This window comes from Pogona vitticeps, chromosome 8 (assembly GCF_051106095.1).
Source record: "Pogona vitticeps strain Pit_001003342236 chromosome 8, PviZW2.1, whole genome shotgun sequence".
NCBI classification, from domain to species: Eukaryota; Metazoa; Chordata; class Lepidosauria; order Squamata; family Agamidae; genus Pogona; species Pogona vitticeps.
In genome coordinates, this window is record NC_135790.1 from 25,675,037 (window position 1) to 25,697,446 (window position 22,410).

At 43.4% G+C, this 22,410-nt stretch overlaps 1 protein-coding gene across 6 annotated transcripts in view; it reads right to left on the reverse strand.

Moving 5' to 3' along the window:
* GRIK4 (glutamate ionotropic receptor kainate type subunit 4) overlaps window positions 1-22,410 on the reverse strand; it is a 371,582-nt gene that overhangs the window by 221,927 nt on the left and 127,245 nt on the right. For all 6 annotated transcript variants that reach the window (XR_013538229.1, XM_020792582.3, XM_072979221.2 and 3 more), the window contains exon 2: window positions 4,237-4,368. Coding sequence is in view for 5 of the 6 variants with exons in the window: in XM_020792582.3 (XP_020648241.3) it covers window positions 4,237-4,318 (82 nt within the window). In the remaining variant the exon portion in view is untranslated. The remainder of the gene's footprint in view (window positions 1-4,236; window positions 4,369-22,410) is intronic.

A 22,410-nucleotide genomic window follows, 5' to 3' on the forward strand; every position in this document is an offset into this window, starting at 1 on the left:
TTCCAGGTTCCTATGCTGTACTTTTCTTTGCAGCATCGGACTTTCCTTTCACTTCCACACACATCTGCAGCTGAGCATCCTTTCAGCTTTGGCCCAACCACTTCATTAGCTCTGGACCTACTTGTCCTTGTCCTCCGCTCTTCTTCAGTAGCATGTTGGATGCCTTCTGACTTGAGGGGCTCATCTTCCAATGTCGTATCTTTTAGCCTTTTGTTTCTGTTCATGGAGTTTTCTTGGCAAAGATACTGGAGTGGCTTGCCAGTTCCTGCTCCAGGTGGATCATGTTTAGTCAGGACTCTCCACTATGATCTGTCTGTCTTGGGTGTCCCTGCATGGCATAGCCCATAGCTTCTCTGAATTACTCAAGCCCCTTCTCTACGACAAGGCAGCAGTCCATGAAGTGAATGTACACTGGAACAAATTGGGGAAAATCTTTATTTTCTCAAAAGTTCCTGACATTTTCCAGAATTATTTGGAGGGGTTACCTCTCTTTCTTTACTCTCATGCACTTGATATGACTTTCCTCCCTCTCCTTTGGAGAAACAAACCCCTGAATTTTCTTCTCTTGAGGGGTTTGTAATTCTACTCATCTGTATTACTGGTGAAGGTAAAATAATGTCCAGAAATCAGTGTTCCATCCTACCCAAAAAGCATCACCTTTGGGTGTTCTACAGAAAGGGGGAGGAAAAATTAGCCTCTTGTTGGGGCAAAGAGTTAATAGCTTCCAAGAGGAGTCAGCAGGAAGTTGCTTCTTTTCCTAACAATAATGCAAAGTGTCAATGTGATGAGATGGATTTCACGGCAGGCATTTCTAACTGTATTCCCAGCCTCGCATCTGCACAAGCAGAGAATAAATGCCGACAGCATAGCTCCCTGACTCCTTTGAATAAAAAGCCACCCCAGCTACACAAATCTGCATCCCCTCATAAATGAGGCACCGCAGAGATTATGAACAGTTTGGCAGCATCTCTAAATGGCATTAAAGACAATTTAAAAGAAACAAGAAGAGAAAGGGTAGAGGGGGAGGTTGCTCCCAGCAACAAAAAGCAAGGCCACCAGAAAGCAGCTTTTCCCAGGTAATGTCAGGGAAGCCTCCCACTCAAAGTTACCCAAAGCCATTGCACCTCACTAGGTGTCCCCAAGAGATTGTGACTGAACTTTCAGATACAAAAGACTCCTGTTAGGTGGCATCGTGATGAGGAAAATGAACCAAAGGCACATTTTTGCTTCTAGTTTATGTTCTGGAAACATGTTCGGAGCATGCAGTGAAAGCTCAACACAGTTACAATGGCGCATACACACACACACACACACACACACAACACAAATCAGGACATTTTGTGCCCTTCATTTGGGGGCACTTTGGGGAAACGTACCTGCCCAGAATTCAATGAAACGCCAAATTATTATCAGCATACAACCCAGATGTATCAAACCCAACCTTCGCCAAACTTGGACTGACGGTTGGGCTAACTCTCCTCCCCCATAATCTCCATGTTTGGGAAAGATTGGATTTGGGGTGTCTGAGTTGTAGCTCCCTAAAACAGGTCACCCCCCCCCGGAAAGTGTTGTTTAGCCAGCTGAGGTCTGAACCTGTTGGAAGGGCAGCAGCCTCTTACCAAGGACAGTGGGAGTTGCCCACTGGTGGAAGATGCTGATCATTCTGTGGAAGAGATTATCAGAGAGAGCCACATGTACTGATTTTATGTTTATAACCTTGGAAGATGATTTCCCCCCCCCTTGTTCCTTTGTTCTCAGTCAGTACAGGGTTATGCACTGTTGCATCCTAACTCTACCAGCGTGTTCCTCGAGAGAAACATCTCACCTGGGGAAGGGGGTCCATAGATCCCAAAAGCTTTTGTATATATTTTTGTGTCTCCCCCCCCCACAAACACCTTTCTCTTTGCAGTTGGCCTAATAAAGTTATCACTTTTAAATATTGTCTTTTAATCCTGTACGCCTCCTTAGTTTCCTTTTGAAGGAGAAAGGCCGGGTAAAAATATTTTAAATAAACAAATAAAAATAAATGGTCTTAGGTTTGTCACATTGGCCTTTGTAGAATAATTCATGCCAGGGTCCTTGAGAAAAAGGAACACATAAATATCCTTTCTTTCATACAACACAAATTTTGTAAACAGGAGTTAACCCCAGATCGAAATGACAACAGATAGGTTGTCAGGCCAGTCTGAGCCAACAAATCATTACGGGGCATGTTCCATCTGATGTCTCAGAGCCAACTATACATTACAGATGGTGTTTCATTACAAGAGAGAATTCCTCAACTGCTTTGATGCATCTGATTTTAAAAGCAGGGGGGCTTTCACGACTCCTTTATTTTGCAGATTAACTTGCTCTGTTTTGCAAATGCTCTTTGGGAGGTAAAGACAGGCTTCACTTGCAAGTATGATTGCTCAATCAATCATGAAGGCCTGCCTGAATCGTATCTATGGAATACTGATAGATCTCATCGTTTAATGATGTTGCGGCTGTAACATATAATTTGGTTTTCGCTCTCCCCCATCCCACCCCTTAGTTCTCATCAGTCAATCTTTTCAATTCATTTTCACATCCACATTCATCTCCGAAAAAAAATTTCATTAATGTTCTATTCATTAGAACTGAATGAATTCAATGGTTCGTTCTCTCCCCCAACTTTATTCTAACGGAAGAAATGGCCATTCTTCCGTAGCCTTTCACATTTGTATTCCAACCCCACCCCCCAAACTGTATGACAACCACTGGCATTCTACAAACTCAGCTCCCGCTCCCCACATATCTCCAGCCTGGGTATCAGACCTTCCAAACTTGAGACAGACAGGAGAAAGTTTTCCCATTTTGCAAGCAATTTTAGAGCCATCTATACAGGCACGCCCTCTTATCTAAACAGGAGCTTTTTGCACTGTTAATTTCAGTGCTCACCCACTCATCACGGTGACCTTTCTGTACACTGTGCACAAGGCGCCCTAGACTGCTTCTGCTATGGAAAGCAGCACCTCCCAATGCAAAGCTGTTAAAATCTAATGAAATAACGAATTGAATGTTCATTCAGATGCACAGTAATTGATTCCTGCAACGAAGAATGGGCAAAAGCGGACTGTTCTTTCATTTCTTTTTCCATTCATAAACAAAACAAAAATCCAAAGTTGATCTCTGACTTATCTCTGATCCTATTTATACACAAGTTCTTCTATCTGGGTACATTTTCTAGATCACATTCTACCTTCTTAGGGGGGGGCACCCTACATTAGAGCAGTATAGCTTGGTTATCTAACTGGTTATTAGAGCTCCTCATTTCTGGTGTCCATGTATTGCTCTACAGCTAGGACGTAATATGCACGCTTTGGTCTTCAAAAACTGGTAGAGCCACTTAGAGGAAAGGTGACATGGGGGCTGGAGACCTGCCTTTTGTTAGTAGACTGATCAAAGTGGACTAAGAGTCATTAAATGATTGTGAGCCACAGGTGCAAAATGGCCTTCTCATTTGTATAAAAACGAGAAATGAAAAACCGAGTTTGAGCCTAGCATATCTCTGTAGAGAAACCATGTTTTGTTTCCTGGCCCCAACATGACTCGCAAGGAGACCTCTGCATGTCATGTCTCAAGCTGTGCCATGGAGTGCTTGGGATGCCCTCCAAATTTACTCCATCTCTCTGCTTAAGCATAAGCTAGATAGGGTAAATTAGAGTTCATTATTTTGGTGTGTTTCAGCTTTTGAATGCTGTAATCCTGTAATCACATTTGCTCCTAATTTTTGAGTAATTTGTTCTTGTGACCATGCAAAACTTTTATTCTTTAAAATTGTTCTTTAATCCCCCTTTTCTTCTCCCTTTAATAAAATGTTTTAAAAAAATCCTTTCAGGCCACTGTCTGGATGGCGCCTGGGAGGGAACTGTGGTACTAAAGTCCATGCCTCACCCAAACTGCAGCATTTCATATTTCGTATGGGCGTAGTGGCAGCATGCTGACTGTTGTGCATTAACCCCACCTCCACCCCTTGTAACACACATAGTTTTGCAGTCAACAAGTGTGTTGGGGGAGTGAAACATTTTCCATCAAGACTTGTAGCATCTCCCCATACCTGTTCACCCTGAGGGCTCTCTCATCTCAGGATTAGCGAGAGGCACGTGGCTGAGTGACTGCCAAAGGAGTCTTGTTGGGGGTACTGTGAGAAGGACGCACAGAGTCCTCCAGTTCCATCATGCTCAGGATGTCAACAATGGTTATTTTGCTACTCACCAATCCTCAGAGAATGGGGGCTGGCAGTGATCTTCATTAGCCACACCAAAAGGAGCACCAGAGGCGCCAAGATCCGGGGCATCTTCTATAAATCTTCATGGAGCTCTGTGGTGGTCTGGGCATGACATAACTCTGCAAGAGAAAGAAAGGAAAAAAAGCTGTCTAACAACCCATCTCTGGCACATTTTCTTGTGCGATCCCCCCATGAAGGCAGGCTCTTCTTTCTCTCTCTCCTGCTCTCTCAAATAGACACACAATGTGATGAGGCTGAGAGTCTGGCAGGAAAAGGCCTGATATCCTGCTGTGGGAAGGGAAGCCGGCCAGCGTGAGCTGGCTTGAAGGAGCCTGAGATGCGCCAGCACCCCGTTTGCTGCTAGTGGGACAGCCTCCCACAGCAGAACCAAAAGAAGAGATGGATGGAAGTGTTTTTCCCATACAGTAGCACTCAGGGACACCCAGCGGAAGGGAACGGCCGTAGCATGGGGAGAGACAAGAGAAAGTCCTTCACACAACACAACTTTGCATCTGTTGAGTTCGCTGTCACATGATATGGTGCTGATCACAGGCTTACCAGACTTCAACATGAGATGAAACCAATTCATGGAAGAATTCATGGCCTACCAGCCTCTACCTATGTCCACAGGCAGTATATCTCTGAATACCCATTGCTGGGGGAGAAGCAATAGGTGAGGGCTCTTGTGGGCTCCATACCATATTTGAGAACATTCCACATGCATCTATTGATCTCTATGGAAGGAGAAGTTTCAAATGAATTTGGTTAAGTCTGTGGGTCAAACTCTCATCCCCAGGAATTGTTGTGGGCTGCACTGTATCCAACAGTGCCAGAAAATGTAAACAAAATTTAAAAATAGAAGCATCCGGATGTCTACTTTATTTTGATTTGGGACAACTGGACATGGGGAGCAAAACTATATACGTGGGTGGGGCGGGCCATAAAATAGCTGTGGGAATGGCATGAAATCCACAAACTGTACTGTGTTCACCCCGGAACTAGGTGGATCTTATATATATATTACTACATATATATTACTACAATTAAACATCTAATAAACAATCCAATAAAATAAAGAATCTTCAAGGAAAAAAAAATAGAGAGGTGTACCCCACCCACTCTGGGATCATTGGAGAATCCATTTCTACCTTTTGCTTTCATGGCGCCCCACTTCCCTTCCAAAACTGTATAGATTCCTGTGTTATACTTTGACTCTTCCCTTCCACCAGCACAAAGTTAATAAACATTTTGCCTAATCTCTCCCCTTTTCATTTTTAAATTGCATGTAAGTTTATCATTAATTGCTATATCCCGAAGTTCCTTCTACTGCGCTCTTAACACAATATTATGTACTATTTTCCAGTTCTTGGCAATAAGTAATCTCGCTGCTATTAACAAATTAGACAGAGATTCTCTAATTGCCCAATTACTTATCTTGTCTTCAGATATGGACAAAAGTGCTATTTTAGGACATGCCATTAAATTTAAATTACTTATTTCATTTATCTCCTTAAACACCAATTGCCAAAACTTCATCACATACTCACATTCCCACCACATGTGAAAATAAGTACCTTTTTTTGGCCCTTTTCAACACATCTTAGAATATTTACCATCTATCTTACTAAGTCAAATACCATTTTCTACCACATACTGAAGCTTACTTCTTTTTCTCATATCTGATTCCCATAATACTTTAACTGGGTCTTCTTGTTCTTCACCTTCCACCAAGATCTTATAAGTTTTACCTTACTGTACCTTTTGATACAGTGGACCCTCAACTTACAGACGGCTCAATTTACAGACTTTTCGAGTTACAGACTTCTCTGGCTGCAAAATTTAGGTTCGACTTGCAGCCGGAGAAACGACTTACAGACCAGGAAAAAAACCAAAATGGAACAAAAATGAAACAAAAACGGCCGGTTACGGGATTAATTGGTTTTCAATGCATTGTAGGTCAATGGAGACTCGACCTACAGACTTTTCGACCTGCAGCCACCGTTCCAATACGGATTAATTCCGTAATTAGAGGGTCTACTGTACCACATTCATTCTGATCTTCACTTTCATTCTGAACTACAATTCCTCCATATTTTGTAAGCTATTTACTATGAAGCTGCTCACAAGCTTTACATTGTTCACTCCTAGACTAAGTGGGCCACCTATCTGAGTCAACACAGACCTAATTCCATTTATAACCTGGAATGCTCAGTATTTAAATCATCTCAGTCATGGCTCTTTGGTCCCATCCTTTAAATGCTCTTAATGATGCTGCTTATTCTTATCTATATTCAAGACTTGCTTGGCCTTTTCCAGCTTTGCTGAGAAGCTCTATGCCCTTGGCCCTTGGGAGTTCAGCTATTGGCATTTGTGAGAAAGCAACAACCAAACCAGCCCCAGAGGCTGCAGCCCTTAACCAAGCAGGTGGTTATTCTGTCTGTCTTTGCAAGAATGATGGGCACATGGAAAGAGGCACAAATGATCTCTAACAGTCTATCGGCAATTATCAGCTTGATCTATAGCAGGAGCGGCACTTAACACAATTATTAGGAGCGTTTTTCTTCCATTTCGGAGATGCAGCTGCAAAACTGAATAAAAGATCAAGAGACAAAGGTTGGAGGATGTAAATCCAGAAAGGAGCTTAAAATTAAACCTAGCATCAGCTATGCAAAGCCTGATGGGTGGCTGACTCCCCTTTTAAGCACTGATCAAGGAGCCCATATACCCAAGCAGGATGGATCCAACTCTGAGTTCACTTACATTGTCTAAGACGGAGGATGAGGAGTGTCTAGCATTCCAACTCTCATTGAGTCAAGAACAACAAGAAAATCTGCTTCCTTTTATCACTGGAGGACCATTTCTCAAATGCCCAAATAGACCCAAATGCTATTTTGGGCTGCATTAACAGAAGTATAGTCTCCAAATGAGGTATTAGTCCACCTCTATTCAGCACTAGTTAGGCTTCATCTTGAGTACTGTGTCCAATTCTGGACACAACACTTTTAAGAAGGATGCCAACAAACTAGAGCAAGTTCGGAGGAGGGCAATAAGGATGATCAGGGGACTAAGAAACCAAGCCCTCGGAGGAAAGACTGAAAGCACTGGGCACGTTTGGCTTTGAGAAAAGAAGACGGAGGGGAAATTGGATATCATTCTTCAAATATTTGAAACGTAGTCATACAGAGGATGTGTTCTTGTTCGATCATCCCAGAGTGCAGGACACACAACAATGGGCTCGAGTTACAGGAAGCCAGATTTCGGTTGAATATCAGGAAAAAATGGCCTAATGGTTAGAGCAGGACAACAACAGAACCCATGGTCTCAGGAGGTGGTGAGCGCTCCAACGCTGGAGGCATTCAAGAGAAAATTGAGACCACCGTCTGTCAGGTCTGCTTTGATTTGGCACAAGGTTGGACTCGATCGTCTAGTAGGCCCTTTCCAACTCTCTGAGTCTATGATTCCACGATCCCTTGTCTGCCAGCTTCTCCCTCACCCTTTACATGGCAAAACAAAATGCGGGCAGCAACGATTTGAGATCCAGCTCCTGCTTCCTTTTGCTATTTTGCTCGAGAAAGAGATAAAATCCTCAGAAGCTTGTGCATTTTTGCTGTGCCTTTCTTGTTTGGGGCGGGGAGCGCTAATGCAAGTATCACCCCAGTTTGTAGTCAGGCATTTGGGTTTGTGGTAAATCAAGAAAAGCTGTCGCTCTTCACTGAATAATAAAAAATTTGTCATATATCCAGGAAACGGCAACAGACCAGGGATGAATTATTTTTCCTATATTGCCCCCTTGGGTATCATACAGAATTTATCATCTCTTCCCTGCTCTTTAAAGTCATGTAAACAAATTAAGCCTAATTCACACATTCCAAATATGTGAAAGCCTGCCAATAGAAAATGGACTTCAGACTCCACTCCTCTTATTTTATATGCCTTTTCCACCATTTAATGAGCCTGATTAGTACTATTTTTTAAAGCACGTTATTCTATGTTTCTTTGTTTATAAGACTGAGAGTTACTTGGGTTGTGCAAAATGTCCTTAATTTGCCACAAAATTCAATGATCGAGGAGAGGTTGGGAATGTGTTGTCCTCCAGATGATCCCAGACTACAGTTCCCACTGTCTTTTGCCATTGACAAGGCTGGCTGGGACTGATGGGAGTCGTAATCCAACCAACTCTGGAGGACCCTAACCCATTTCAAGCACTTTTAAAGCTGCAATCCTAAATACAAGGACTAGAGAGGAAGTCACTTGAAACCTCAGTGTTATTCCCATGCAAACATTCATAAATTTGCATTGCATATGCATCTTGATCAAAAAATAGTTCTGCTTTGCGTTCTGACAATTTGCTTGGAAGGTGAGCCCCTCCCAAATTAACCATCACATTTCCATTTCTGAATTTCAGGTGATCCCTTCCTATGCTCCAACACCCTCCATCAAAGGATGATCTCCTGCCCACTCAAACAATAACACCCATCTTACTTTCCTGTATCTTTTTGTGCATAACTTCCTGTCTTTGTACTCATGTTGTCAATTTTTCATGCTGCCTCTGTTGTTTTTTTTAATGTGCCATCAAGTCAGTTCAGGCTTTACAAGGTTTCCCAGATAGAAAGGACTCAGAGGTGGTTTACATTCATTTCTTCAGGGGGTTATCCCTGGGACTCCTGTGCAGCTGGCCCAAGGCCACCCCAGCTGGCTCTTCTCCCGGAAGGCAAAGTGGGGAATTGAACTTCTCAACCAACCTCTGGCTCTGCAGCCAGAGACCCAAACCTCTGAGCTATCCAAGCAGCTGCTGCCTTCATGACCTCTTTCAAAACCAAGGCCTAGAATTAAAGAGTTCCAAACAATGTCATTACCTGCAACAGGTTGTGCAGCTAGGAGGGGGTGTCGCTACCTCTGGTTTAATTATGTTACATTTCAAAAGCAATATTAGGGGAAATAAAGTTACTTTATTAATGCAATGAATAATTCTTCTAGTTTTTATGTGCTAATCCATCCTATGGACTTTTTAAAAGCCATGTGAATTAATAAAAACCGAAAGATTAATGCAATACATTCCTTGTTAACCCTCCTAAAGCCTAACAGGTATGTATTTCCCACTCACACACACACTTTAAAAAAAATTGCTATAATGAATCAAGAGAGCAAATTATGTTTAAACAATACTTTTTGGAGTTCTGCTTAAAACTCCCAGAGCCTTTGTTTTAATGTTTTAATATGACAGCTCAAGGGAAGGATAGTGGCAGGCTTTACATCCAGGAAGTCCCAGGTCCGGCCTCTCACACCTCAGTTTCCTCATGATGGAGAAATGACTGCCACTTTGCACAGGAGAAATGACAGGGCAACCCAGGCGCAATATACTCCTGAACCTTTAATGATCGGCCCATTACATTTCTGACAAATGCAGTTTTGAAGGGATGACTTCATATAACAGCAGGACGGTGGGAGCGTCCATGTATTGTGACTAGCCAGGATGTAAATGTCAGTAATCGTCTTCCCTGTTTCCCCGAAAACAAGACCTAACCTGGAAATAGTATGATTTTTCAGGATGCTCGTAATAGAACCCCTACCTCAAAATTAAGCTCCAGTTAAGTGAAAGCCCACCCTCCACCCGTGTGCAGCAACCAGAAGATGACATGACTGTATTTTAATAAACGTGGATTGTTGTACATGAAAAAAAAATCCCCTGAAAATAAGCTCTAATGCTTTTTTTCGGAACAAAAATTAACATAAGACCCTGTCTTATTTTGGGGGAAACATGGTATTGAAACACTGCACCGTTTCTGAGAGAGAAGAGAAACACACATCACACTGCAATAACCTTCCCAGAGGTGCCGGGGAGAGGACGGGCGTCAGGAAAAAGGAATAAATTAATACAGAGGGAGAAAGATCCCCAAAGCAAAAAAAAAAAAAAATGAAAGCCAAAATAGGCTTTTTCCAAAGAAAAGGGAAGAGGATTGCTCTGGGGGAGAAGGCAGGGGGTTAGTCCAGAGAAGGAAGAAGCAGATCCTCTGCTGAATTAGATCCCAGAGGAAAAGGTCAGGGATGGAAAAGCTGAGGCCATGTTCACATCCAGGTGAGACCGTGTGAGGTGGAGGAGAACCTTTGGTGCAGTAGAAGAAGCTGGTCCTTTAGGCTCTTCCTCAGCTTTAAGCTGCCTCTAAGCGTCCCACTCCTGCCTGCTTCAGGGGCTAGGGTCAGCCATTGTAGACGCTTACTAGTGGCAAGGGACCCGCTTGTGATCTCCTCCTGCAGAATCCATGGGCGCTTTCCTGCTCACTGGCCTGCGTGAGGGGCTCATGTGTGAACCCCCCCATTTTGCCTTCAGCTCAGCGCCACCTTCCACCTCACCCACCTCTACTAAGAAGAGCTAAGGAGGCCTCAGAGACGACTGCCTTGGGAAACGGCTCTACATTCCACTAACAAAATCCTTCTTCAATCACCAGTTTCTAGCAAGACATTCTGTAAATAAATGTACCCTTCAGCCACCTTTCATGAGGAGTTTTATAAATGGAAGGCGCTGTTCACCCTGGTCAGACAAATCAGGGATGGGGGGGAACTGAATTAAGGAAGGAAAAAGAGAAGATGGATTGCTTGGAAGAGGGAAGTGAGGAAGGAGAGCAAGCTGACAGGTGGAAAACCCCCTGGGGGGCTGCTCACTTCGGCTAACTTTAGCTACCAAGAGCACGAGAACCGCTTTCCCTGCCCTGGGGAGACAGCAATGATGGATGAGAGAGAACCCAGGGGCACCCTGGAAAGTGTCAGTATTGGGAGCTGAGCAGCCAGCCAACGCACAAGGAGCGACCTGAGAAGCAGGACGAGATTTCCAATCCGGCAGTCGACTCCTACCGCATCTATTCGGGGCTAAAGCTATATCTGCCCGATAATATTTGGTTTTCTGGCCACCATTCACCATGGGAAAGGCACAAGGGCTTAATATTTCAAGAGAAGCGGCTGATGCTTCTACGGGATTCGGGGCTCTCTGGCCAGCAAGCGGGTTTCTTTTGATTCAAGGAGCATTTCTGCTAATTGTAGCTCATGGATGGCCACTCTGGTACTGAGCTTTGATGACTACAGTCTGGGAACTGCTGATCCACTTGGTTCGCCATGGGTCAGAAGAGACTTGATGGCACATAACGAGAAGTTTCTGACAGCGGCTACAAGTCTGATGCCCCTGGCAAGATTGTGAGTTATAGAACGACCCCATAAAGAAGCCTTTATCCAACCATTCCCTGATCTGCCTTCCTAGAAATTAAAATTCTTTGATCCTGGAGGTTCCCTACAACTATCACAAAGATGGTGGTTGGCTATACCAAATAACCTTTTCATTGTTGTTTAGTCATTTAGTCATGTCCGACTCTTCGTGACCCTATGGACCAGAGTACGCCAGGCCCTCCTGTCTTCCACTGCCTTCTGGAGTTGGGTCAAATGCATGTTTGGTGACCCTGTCCGACCATCTCATCCTCTGTCATCCCCTTCTCCTCTTGCCTTCACACTTTCCTGACATCAGGGTCTTTTCCAGGGAGTCTTCTCTTCTCATGAGATGGCCAAAGTCTTGGAGCCTCAGCTTCAGGATCTGTCCTTCCAGTGAGCACTCAGGGTTAATTTCCTTCAGAATGGATAGGTTTGTTCTCTTTGCAGTCCAGGGCTCTCTCAAGAGTCTCCTCCAGCACCATAGTTCAAAGACATCAATTCTTCGGTGTTCAGCTTTCTTTATGGTCTAGCTCTCACTCCCATACATCACTACAGGGAAAACCATAGCTTTGACTATGCGTACTTTTGTCCGCGAGGTGATGTCTCTGCTTTTTAAGATGCTGTCAAGGTTTGTCATCGTTTTCATCTTCTTTTAGTTTCGTGGCTGCTGTCTCCATCTGCAGTGATCATGGAGCCCAAGATAGTAAAATCTGTCACTGCCTTCACATTTTCTTTGCATACCTTTCTGTAATTCTTCGGCAAGAATTTAATTGACACGGCCAGCATTTCTGTGGCATTCAATTTTTTGCTGATCTCAGCCCCGACCACTGTCCATAGACTGAAACAGGGATACAAATCCTCCTTTGACTGCATGACAAGGAACTGAAAATTTATTCTCCTCCTGACCTGAAATATTTTTTGGCACTCTTGTTGAGAATTCTTACCTTGTCCAGAATGATTTTTTTTTTAATGCCAGGTGGATAACTGTACAAAACTGCTATTGCTACTGCTTTGTTGCATGGACTTGTAAGGCTCAAAAGGGACGTTTTGGTCTTTTTGAACAGTCTGCCAACTTGTTCTGTATTTACTATGTGTTTATGTGTGCACAGTAAATACAGAACAATACGGAACAAAATAATGCACGGGTGTTATGTTTCCACTGATGGATTAATCTTGGATACGATGACTGATTCTTTATCATTCTGTATGGTGTTTATGGGATTCCAGTCTAATTCTCAGAGTCTGACTTTAGGCAACTGTTGAAGACAAATACATCTGGGGTTCAATGCAGACTTTTGGATTCAGCTTCGGGTCACACATTCACTGTTCTTTCAGTGAAACCAGTTAGTAGAAAAGGGTTAACTGAGTGAATGTATTTGCTCCATATTTTCCGCTAAGTTGAAATTACTCGGGTTGGTTCTTCTTCCTGAACTTACAGTGGAAGAAATGCCCAGGTCTTATTACAATGGGCTCAACACAAGAGAAACACACAGCTAAATTGTCTACAGAACCATGCAGTCTCTCTATTTTTTTTTAAATCTAATGAAAAACTGTCTTTACTGGAGCTATGAGTTATTCCAAAACACTGCATCGTTTTATTTTTTATTTTTTTATTTTTGGTCAAGTCTTGTGAGATTTCTCTGGCAGATATGTGTTCTAAGCAAAGTAATTTATTCCTGCTTTTTTCCTCTCTAAACATCAAGTCCTGACAATTTATTGCATAGTTGGAAAGCTGCCTACATGAATTGATTCAATAAAAGAGACACATTTTCTTCCCTTCTACGTGGTCACTGTTCCACTGTTAGTCAAATTTGTCAAACCCACCACCACCACCACCACCATAAGGCTTAATTAAGGGGTAGATAAATTCTTAAGCACAGAGTAAAACGTGCTGTGCATTGGGAGGGGCTGCTCTGCTAATTTGCATGTTTTAATTCCATATAATTAATGTAATATGCATATAATTTTCATGACGGCAGTAGATGCCAAACCACAGCTGGTTATTGCTCTGTGCTTATCCTTAAATTGTGGAGTCCATGGATGAAAGTCTTTGTAATTCATGCTTGGGGGCAAAAATATGATGCTTCTTGATTTTTGCTCGGATCTTAGAGTTTAAAGTAAAAGAATAATTCTGACATCTGGATTCACCAGAGCCACTTGGAATTCCGATATTTGAATTGAAATGGATGGTTAAGTCCAGAGATAGGGTTTTCTTGTGCCCTACTTCTGAAATTCTTCTCCAGGGATGATGTTTAGGAAGATTTGCGCCTGGGTTGTCTTCTCCACTGTCCTAGTTCCTTCAGTCCATTCCGTGCAGAATAAAAGTGTGATGAAGAGTTGCTGAAGGCCACCTTCTCATCTATTAAGGAAACCTCACCATTAGGGATGGCACCTGGGAGGGCGGGTTCCAATACAGGCTGCTTCCGCCCAGATGTAGCCCCCACTGGAGGTGGCCACCCTGCCACGAACCTTTCTGAGTCAAAGGGAATCCTCGGGGTCCGAACCTCCCAATAGGTTGCTTTTCCTGTGGAGGGAGGTGAGAGAGGTGGACCTGCTCTGTCTCCTGCCCGTCAGAGTGCTTTTATTCTGCTCATTCAGCCAGGGGAGCGGGGTTTCTTGCCAAATTACAGGAGACATTCTTTAATTTAAAAAAAAATCCATCCTCAGCATAACAAGACCCTTTAACAAGGAATTTTCAAAACTTATACGATCCCTTGCTAGTAGCAAAAGACACATCTCCCTTGAATTGTGCTTCTCCTGCCTCAATTCGGCCAAGTTCCCTGCACTTTGTTTAAAATAACTCTGTACAAAACTAGTGTCCTTTCCCTTTGAGAAACAAAGTGAAGAGAGATGCACAAGCACCAACACACACCTCAAGCGATACAGGACTTGGCAGTTTTTGTAAAATATGCTTCATGTTTCTGGTTTTTAAACATCTCTGTGACAAGACTTGAGCTACTACAGTTCTTGTGTAAGTCATTCTTGCAAATGCAAACATTCCTATTGAGGCCAAGGGAAAATAGGCCGCCATCCACCAAAAGAAGAGAACCGTCGGAATGCGCTCTGAATCAGGGCAGTTCCAACACTCTTGGAAATGGTGGGGTGGCTATAAAGGTCCTCAGGTGCTGACCAGACACCACTGAGGGAACAGCTCTAGTTGCTGTCCATGCAGTGATTTCTCAGATAGAGTGTTCCTCTTTGACAATGAGTATTTCTGACTCAGTACAGAGAACAGCTCCCTGACAGCACAGATAAGAAGTGACTTTTCAAGAGTGGTGGCAGAAATGGGAAATCTGCCCATAGCTTTGTGGTTTAGGTTGCTGACTGCAGAGCCAGTGACCAGGATTTCAATTCTTCCCCTGTGTCTCCTTGACAGAGGATGGACTCGATGATCCACAGGGTCCCTTCTAGCTTGGCAGTTCCAACATTCTTCTTGTTGTTTTGTTGTTGTTTAGTCATTTAGTCGTGTCTGACTCTTTGTAACCCCATGGACCAGAGCACACCAGGCCCTCCTGTCTTCCACTGCCTCCCGGAGTTGTGTCAATTTCATGTTGGTTGCTTCGCAGACACTGTCCAGCCATCTCGTCCTCTGTCGTCCCCTTCTCCTCTTGCCTTCACACTTTCCCAACATCAGGGTCTTTTCCAGGGAGTCTTCTCTTCTCATGAGATGGCCAAAATATTAGAGCTGTCATTCCAATGAGCACTCAGGGTTGATTTCCTTCAGAATGGATAGGTTTGTTCTCCTTGCAGTCCAGGGGACTCTCAAGAGCCTCCTCCAGCACCACAATTCAAAAGCATCAATTCTTCGGCAGTGAGCCTTCTTTACGGTCCAGCTCTCACTTCCATACATCGCTATTAGAAAAACCATAGCTTTGACTATGCAGACCTTTGTGGGCAAGGTGATGTCTCTGCTTTTTAAAATGCTGTCTAGGTTTGTCATTGCTTTCCTCCCAAGAAGCAGGCATCTTTTAATTTCGTGGCTGCTCTCACCATCTGCACCTTCTTGTTGTCAGAATCATAGAATGATAGAATAATGGAGTTGGAAGGGACCTATAATGCTACAGAGTCCGATCCTCTACTCAGTGCAGGAATCCAAGTCAAAGCAGCTTGGACGGATAGTTATCTAATTTTCTCTTGATTGCCTTCAGCACTGGCATGCTCCCAACGTCATGGATTCCATTGTCATACTGCTCTGGCAGTTAAGAGGTTTTTCCTGATATTCAACCTGAATCTGGCTTCCTGTAACTTGAGCTCATTCTTAAGTGTCCTGCACACTGGGATGACTGGGAACAGATCCCGCCCCTCCTCTGTAGAACTACCTTTCAAATACTTGAAAAGCGCTCCCACATCTCCCCTCAGTCTTCTTTTCTCACAGCTAAACATGCCCAGTTCTTTCAGTTGTTGTTCTTTCCACCCTCTCCGTCTGCCTTTGTAATCTATTATCTCACTGGCCCTTCCCTGCGCTGTGTATCAGTTAGAAACAAAGCATTCTGATTTCTCCAATGAATGAGATATTTTAAAAAGCAACTCCACAAGAAGGCGCAAAAAATAGCAGAACTAATTGTGGAAAAGTAAAGCTATCCAAGCATGCCTGGTGGCTTAAATAATTAGTTTTAATTGCAGCTCTTCAATTTATTTGGTTTATGAATGCAGTGTATAGTACAAACACACACACACACATACACACACAGGCTAACAGCAAACTCCTTCAGAAGACATAACAGGCACTGAAAAGTTAACCATATGGGAAATTGGTTACTGCCAACTGCTTGCAACAGCAGAATCAGGTTATGGAACAACATATGATTTGAAAGCTTAGAGGAGGTTATTGCAAAACTTTTTTCAGGTTATTGACAAAACAGCAGGACGGAGTTGAAATTTACTCATGCCGGTATTATGGCAAGAGACACGCAGAGTCAGCTATCGCTGTATGTAGGTGTGCACATATAGATTCAATTTCTCACACCCCTTCTTTTTTTTAACAGCAATTTTATCAGCTCTGATACCCACTAACAGTCAGGCATTACCTGTCTCTGATTTCCTTAGGTGCCCTGTGTGCCTACCTGGAGAGAGACAATCAGTTGAAACTGGGCAGAACTTCACTGTTCATGAATGTGTTGAACACATGAATTACCAGGTTACGGAGAGGAGCAACGTGGTCTCCCTGCCTTCTGAGGCAGCCCTCTTAGCTACGCTTTTATCTTGAAAAAGAAAGACTATAGGAGCTGAGCAGGGCTGTTGAGGACTGGACATTCTGGAAATCTTTCATCCCTAGGGCCGCCATAGATCAGATTCCCATTGATGATCCTATGATTCCAATTGGGGAATCATAGGATCATAGAATAACTGAGTTGGCAGGGGATTATAAAGGATTGGACAGTGCATAACAGCAGCAAGAGATGCAAGGTATGGATAGAATTGGAGAGTGTGTGTCCCACCTGTTCTAAATATTGCCCCAGTCAGATCCAGTTCCCAAAGAGGGAGGGAAAAACTACTCAAGGTAAAATCAGACAGCACAACAGGATCGTGTCAGATTGTATCAGAAAGGGTCACTTTAATGGGAGCATCTCCTTTTAAGTGACTCTTCGGTCCATTGGGGAATCATAGGATCGTAGAATAACTGAGTTGGCAAGGGTCCTATAAAGCCAACCCCCCTGTTCAAGGCAGGGATCTAAATCAAAGCAGATCTGGCAGATAGGTGTCCAATTCTCTCTTGAATACCTCTAGCACTGGAGTGCTCACCACCTCCTGAGGTCATGTGCTCCATTGGCATACTGCTCTAACAGTTAAGACGTTTTTCCTGATCTTCAGTCTAACTCTGGCTTCCCGTGGCTTGAGCCCATTATGACGTGTCTCCTGCTCTCCTGCCTCCCCTCAGTCTTCTTTTCTCACCCCAGTCCAGCCCATAAAAGGCATTACCCTGACGCTGGACCAAAAAGGTCCAGCTGGAGCATGGATAGAGGTCAGGCTGGAGTGCTTATTGCCTGTATGTCATGCGTTTACCAGGATCATATCTTCAAGTGGTCTAAAATGTGAGATATGTACCCTCAGTGGAGGCATATGGCATACACGTAGCCCTACGAAGTCCCAACAGCCTGAATGTAACTTAATAATCAACTTAAAAACATGGCAGTCTTTAAGAGTGGAAATTTAAGAGCTAAAATTTCTTCCCAACTTTATTTTCAACATTACTGCCATTATCAGCCAGATATATAGCAGCTTTCGGGGACTATTTATTCATGTATAAAGCTTATTAAGCACTTCTCCATAAAAGACCCAAGGAGGCACTCAATAAAACCAAGAATTAAAATGATGTATCTATTTAAAAACAAAAAATGACAACATTTAGCAACAGGAATTGTGAAAAAATGATGTTTAAAATCATGTGTACACCAACCATCTGGAAGGATTGGTTTTAAAACTCAGCCTAAAGCAGGACTAGAAAGATCCATACTATTTTGGTGGGACTTCTCTGCTTCTTCCGTTCTCTATTTTTCTGTGCCAGTCAACCAAAGGAACAACTCGGGAGAAATCAAAAGCTTGCCCCTTTTAATGAAACATTTATGTCAGTTTCCTGTTTGATCTGCTCAGCTTCAAGTAATGCAACCCTTGTATTCTTTCTACTATTAATGTCTCAAAATGAGTTACTGAGATGGTAAGTGCCAGTTGATGAGAAAAACAGGTGGAGTATTCGGGGGAGCTTGACGCTCTTCTGTGAATCCCTGCATTTCTGCTGTGCAACTGGAGGAATTTAACCAGAAATTCAAAACTCTGCAACTCCTCTAACTCTCTCTTTGTTCTTCACAACCTGACTTTCTCTCCTTTCTGGTTGTAGCCACCTATTTGCCACAAAACCCCAGGCAACGCGTCTTACTTTCTGGTATTCGTTAAGTGATTTATAAAAGACTAACACAGAAGGTGAAATAATCAGCAAGAAGAAGAAAAATGGCCTTGCCAAAATGAGACAATGAAAAATGCAGAGACAAATCCCTCTGTCCCCACAGCATCTGATGGAAAGAAGTGGAAAAGCTGAATTCAACACCCTGGTGACTCCTGAACTCCCCAATGCCCACCTCTTTTAATATCTTTCTTTGCCAGTGCAAAGAGACCCTATGGATCATCAAATCCAGCCCCTGTCAAAGAGGCACAGCGGAGAATCAAACTCCCAGCCTCTGACTCTGCAGCCAGATGCCTCAACCACGGAGCTATTCCCATCATATCTTGTCGACTTTCACGAGAAGACATAGCAAAGCTGCTTCTTCCAGCCAGAGGTGTCCCCCTCAACCAACAAAAGGCACCTTTCTTAGCCTATGGAGGAAAGAGACAGCCGCGGCTAAATATTTTTGCCTACGCTTTTGCCACATGGCCAGTCAAAATGGTCCCAGAGGTATTGGAGGCATCTATCATTTTTACAGGAGTCAAAGCAGATAAGAGACATTATTTCCTAGGAAGGAGAAATATTCATTTCTTTTATCCCATCTTTGGGGATGCTGGTCTTGATTTCAAAAGCCACCCACCCACCCCTTTTTTAAACTACAACAGGAACAATTTCCAGGGCAGTTTCACAAAAACACACAGAGTCATTAATTTTGAAAAGGGAAGATAAACAAGTACAGGTCCCAAATCAGACGAGCTCAGATATGTTCATGGTAGAATGAACAAAGGCAGGCAATAAGAAAAAGAGTTTGAACTGAATGGATCCTGACAGCTAAGAGTACCCCATCATATCAACACAACTACACAACTGTACTGATGCAGATACGTACTTGGGAATCATGAATGACAAGGAAGTATCAGCAAGGAAGTGAGCTGGCTAGGGAAAGAGGAAGGTGGATGGGACCCTCCTTGTCTGCCCCTTCTGACTCCAGCAAAGGGACTAGTGGGGATGGGAAGGTTTCCCCTCAGCACAAATTTGTGACACACTTCCTACAGAGAGATTGAACCCTTGGTCCTTCTGCCTTCTTACTGTCACCAGCAGGCTGCAGGACGGGTTGAAGGACTCTGGCTCCCTGGTCTCAAAAACAAGAGAGGAGCTCCTTGCTTAGAAACAGCATTAACTATGTGAACCAGACGCCTGGAGACAGATGAGAGAGGAAGGTTTTTACCTTAATTTTTGTGAAAATCCCAGGAAACATCTAGGTCTCCACTGTTGGACGTAACTAGTTAAGAGCTGGGTCTTATCTTAAAACTGCAGAGCTGGAAGGGACCCTATGAATCATCTAGTCCAGCCCCTGTCAAAGAAGCACCGTGGGGGAATCGAACTCCCAACCTGTAGTTCCGCAGCCAGGGACCTAAACCATTGAGCTGTCCAGCAGCATCTCTGTTCAGAACTAGGGTTTACAGGGAGAGGAGAGAATTTTCAGCTCAAAGGTTAGAAGTACTGTGCAGTCTATTCATACGGAGTGACAAAGTGCAACATGGTCGGAAGGAACTTCCTATTAAGTTCAGAGGGGATCCCATTTAGGAGCAACCATCTGGTATTCCAGCAAGCATCTGATCCTCAAAAAAAATCAGATAAGGAGCTGATCTCACTCTGGAGATCGATAACTGGCCTAAGGTGGATTACTTCATGCTGGGATAACGGAATCAATCGCGGCAAATGTATCAGGGTGAGAATTAGAGGCACTGACCTGTTGAGAGGGTACAGTTGCAGTTGGGCAATTAAGGCTGACTCGGAGAGGGGCGCAAGCGGAAGAGGTCATAAATACTGTTCAGGACGTTCGTGCAGCAGCAGATGAGAAAGAGAGGCCGAGAGCAGGTGGTGCTTCGATGCTGTCAGACCATAGTTAATGGTAATGCAAAAGGGATGGAACATCACCCTCCCATAGAGAAACAGCAGGTTTACGATTAGCCAGAACATGGAGCACAGAGGGAAGCTACATTCATCTAATGCATTCATCCCCTTGCATGGCATAAAACACACACACACACACACACAGTCACTTGCCTTCAACTATGTACTGTAGAATATAGAAGGCGGTGTGCATTTTCTCCCACACATTGGTCTTTAGATGAAGAGCACCCTTAAAATCAGGTACTTCTGTGCCCCATTGTTTTCTCCCTTCTATTATTTTTTCTTAAGAGTAGGAGCAAGCCAAAGCCCTCAAGCAATGCCAAGCCCACAATATTGCCATGGGTTAAATTGAAACTCCATGTTTAGTGCAGTAGCATTGAGCCTCCATTTAGTACACAACTGGGTGTTCAAGGTATCTCACATATGTTCTCTTCTTGCAAGGCAGGTCAATGCGATTGTCTTCATTTTTGCCAATGGGAGATAAGTAAGGATAATATCATAATAATCATTGAATGGCAGAGCTGGAACAGATGCTAGGGATCATTGAGTTGAGGACCTGCTAAGGAGGCTTGGTGGGGAATCAAACTTCCAGAAACCTAAGCCACTGAGCTCTTTCCATTGTATCCTGTAGATGTCCACGTGACTGCAAAGCACTTTTTCCCCAGCAAAAACAATGCACAGGGCCCCCAGCAAAAATAATGCACAGGGCCCCTTTAGGGGAAGGAGACAGCCCATACTATTCAGGATCTCCTGTGCATCAGAGAATTATCTATTCTTCCTTAGAGCACCCACTAGTAAATCACAGCAGAATGAGATTCAGAGCAGAGATTCCCCGTTTCGTACTGCAGTTTTTCCTTCATGGCCGTTCATCACGAGTTGTGTTACAAAAGGCGTGGGCACTGGGGAGGAACAAAAAAGTGAAAATGAATTGGATCTTCAAGTATTTATGTCCGTACTCTGACCCAGTTGGGATGGGCTGAGAGAGAAATGACAGACAGTCAGATATGGATCTCCCAGATGATGTAACGGCTGGTGTTGCATCGCAGCAGGAAGCATCCGCAGGAAGCAGCCATTCTTTCGGCCGAGAATAAAGAAGGGAAGAAAGTTTGATTTTTATGCTGTTGTAAAAAAAATGTCCCTCTGTGAATTTCAGCCTGTCAGATTTAGCTTGTTTCTGTCCTGGTTGAAGCTCATGCCTCCTTCTCAGGTGGAGACCGCAGATCTCATTAAGCAAATTCTTCATTAACAGAGATTATTAGGATGTTGTAACTAAGTAGGGAAAAATTAAACATGGCTGAATTAATACTACCCAGTTTGACTCAGCTTCTGGCTACACAGCTAGACTTGGTATCCTTCAAAGCACAACACAGAGGCAGCCATCCAAAATCTGTATTGGGATACCCCTTTCACAGACTAACTAAAATCAAAATTAGAATTGTGAACGTTTTCATTTTTAGAAGACTTTTTCATCATACAGAGTATGGAAAGAGGTGAAAAAAACAAAAGCAGAGCAGATTTTAAAATCTGTCAAAGGTATCACATCATGGATTTTGCAGACAGCCTTTGCCAAAAGCTTTCTGGAAATCCAGGTAAATCATGTTTACTGGATCCTCATCCTTTTGGAAACCCTCAAAGATAAAACACTTAGTGAATTTAGGCTCATCTTAGCTGCTGCTGATCCTTCAGCAAGCCTCGTCCTTGTGTGCAGCTGGTAATTTTGTCTTTAATAAGGCTTTTGAGCGATTTGCCCAAAACAAGACAATAAGTGCAGGGTGAGCAAAGTATAGCCGCCTGGAAGTATACTGGCTGCAATTCCAATAATTCTTCAACTTCTGGCTCTACTGACTAGTGGGGATGAAAATTGCAGACCAGCAACATTGGCCAATACTGCATAGAGCTAACTCACTTGTAATTTCCTAGATCTGTTTTTCATAGGATTCTGGAGCAAGCAAAATGGTTTTGTTTAAATGAAAAAAAGGGGTGATTTTTCCATGGTTTTTCACTTTACAGGTTTGATATTCTGCAGTAATAATCAACATAAACTGTAGGGTCCCAGTCAATGATTAGCTTTCCCAGAGTTCTGATTATCAAGTACACACATAGATATCTCTTGACTGTAGCCGTTTCCATCTCTCTATGCTAACGGCTTCTGACCTGGGGTCCCCAGATGCTC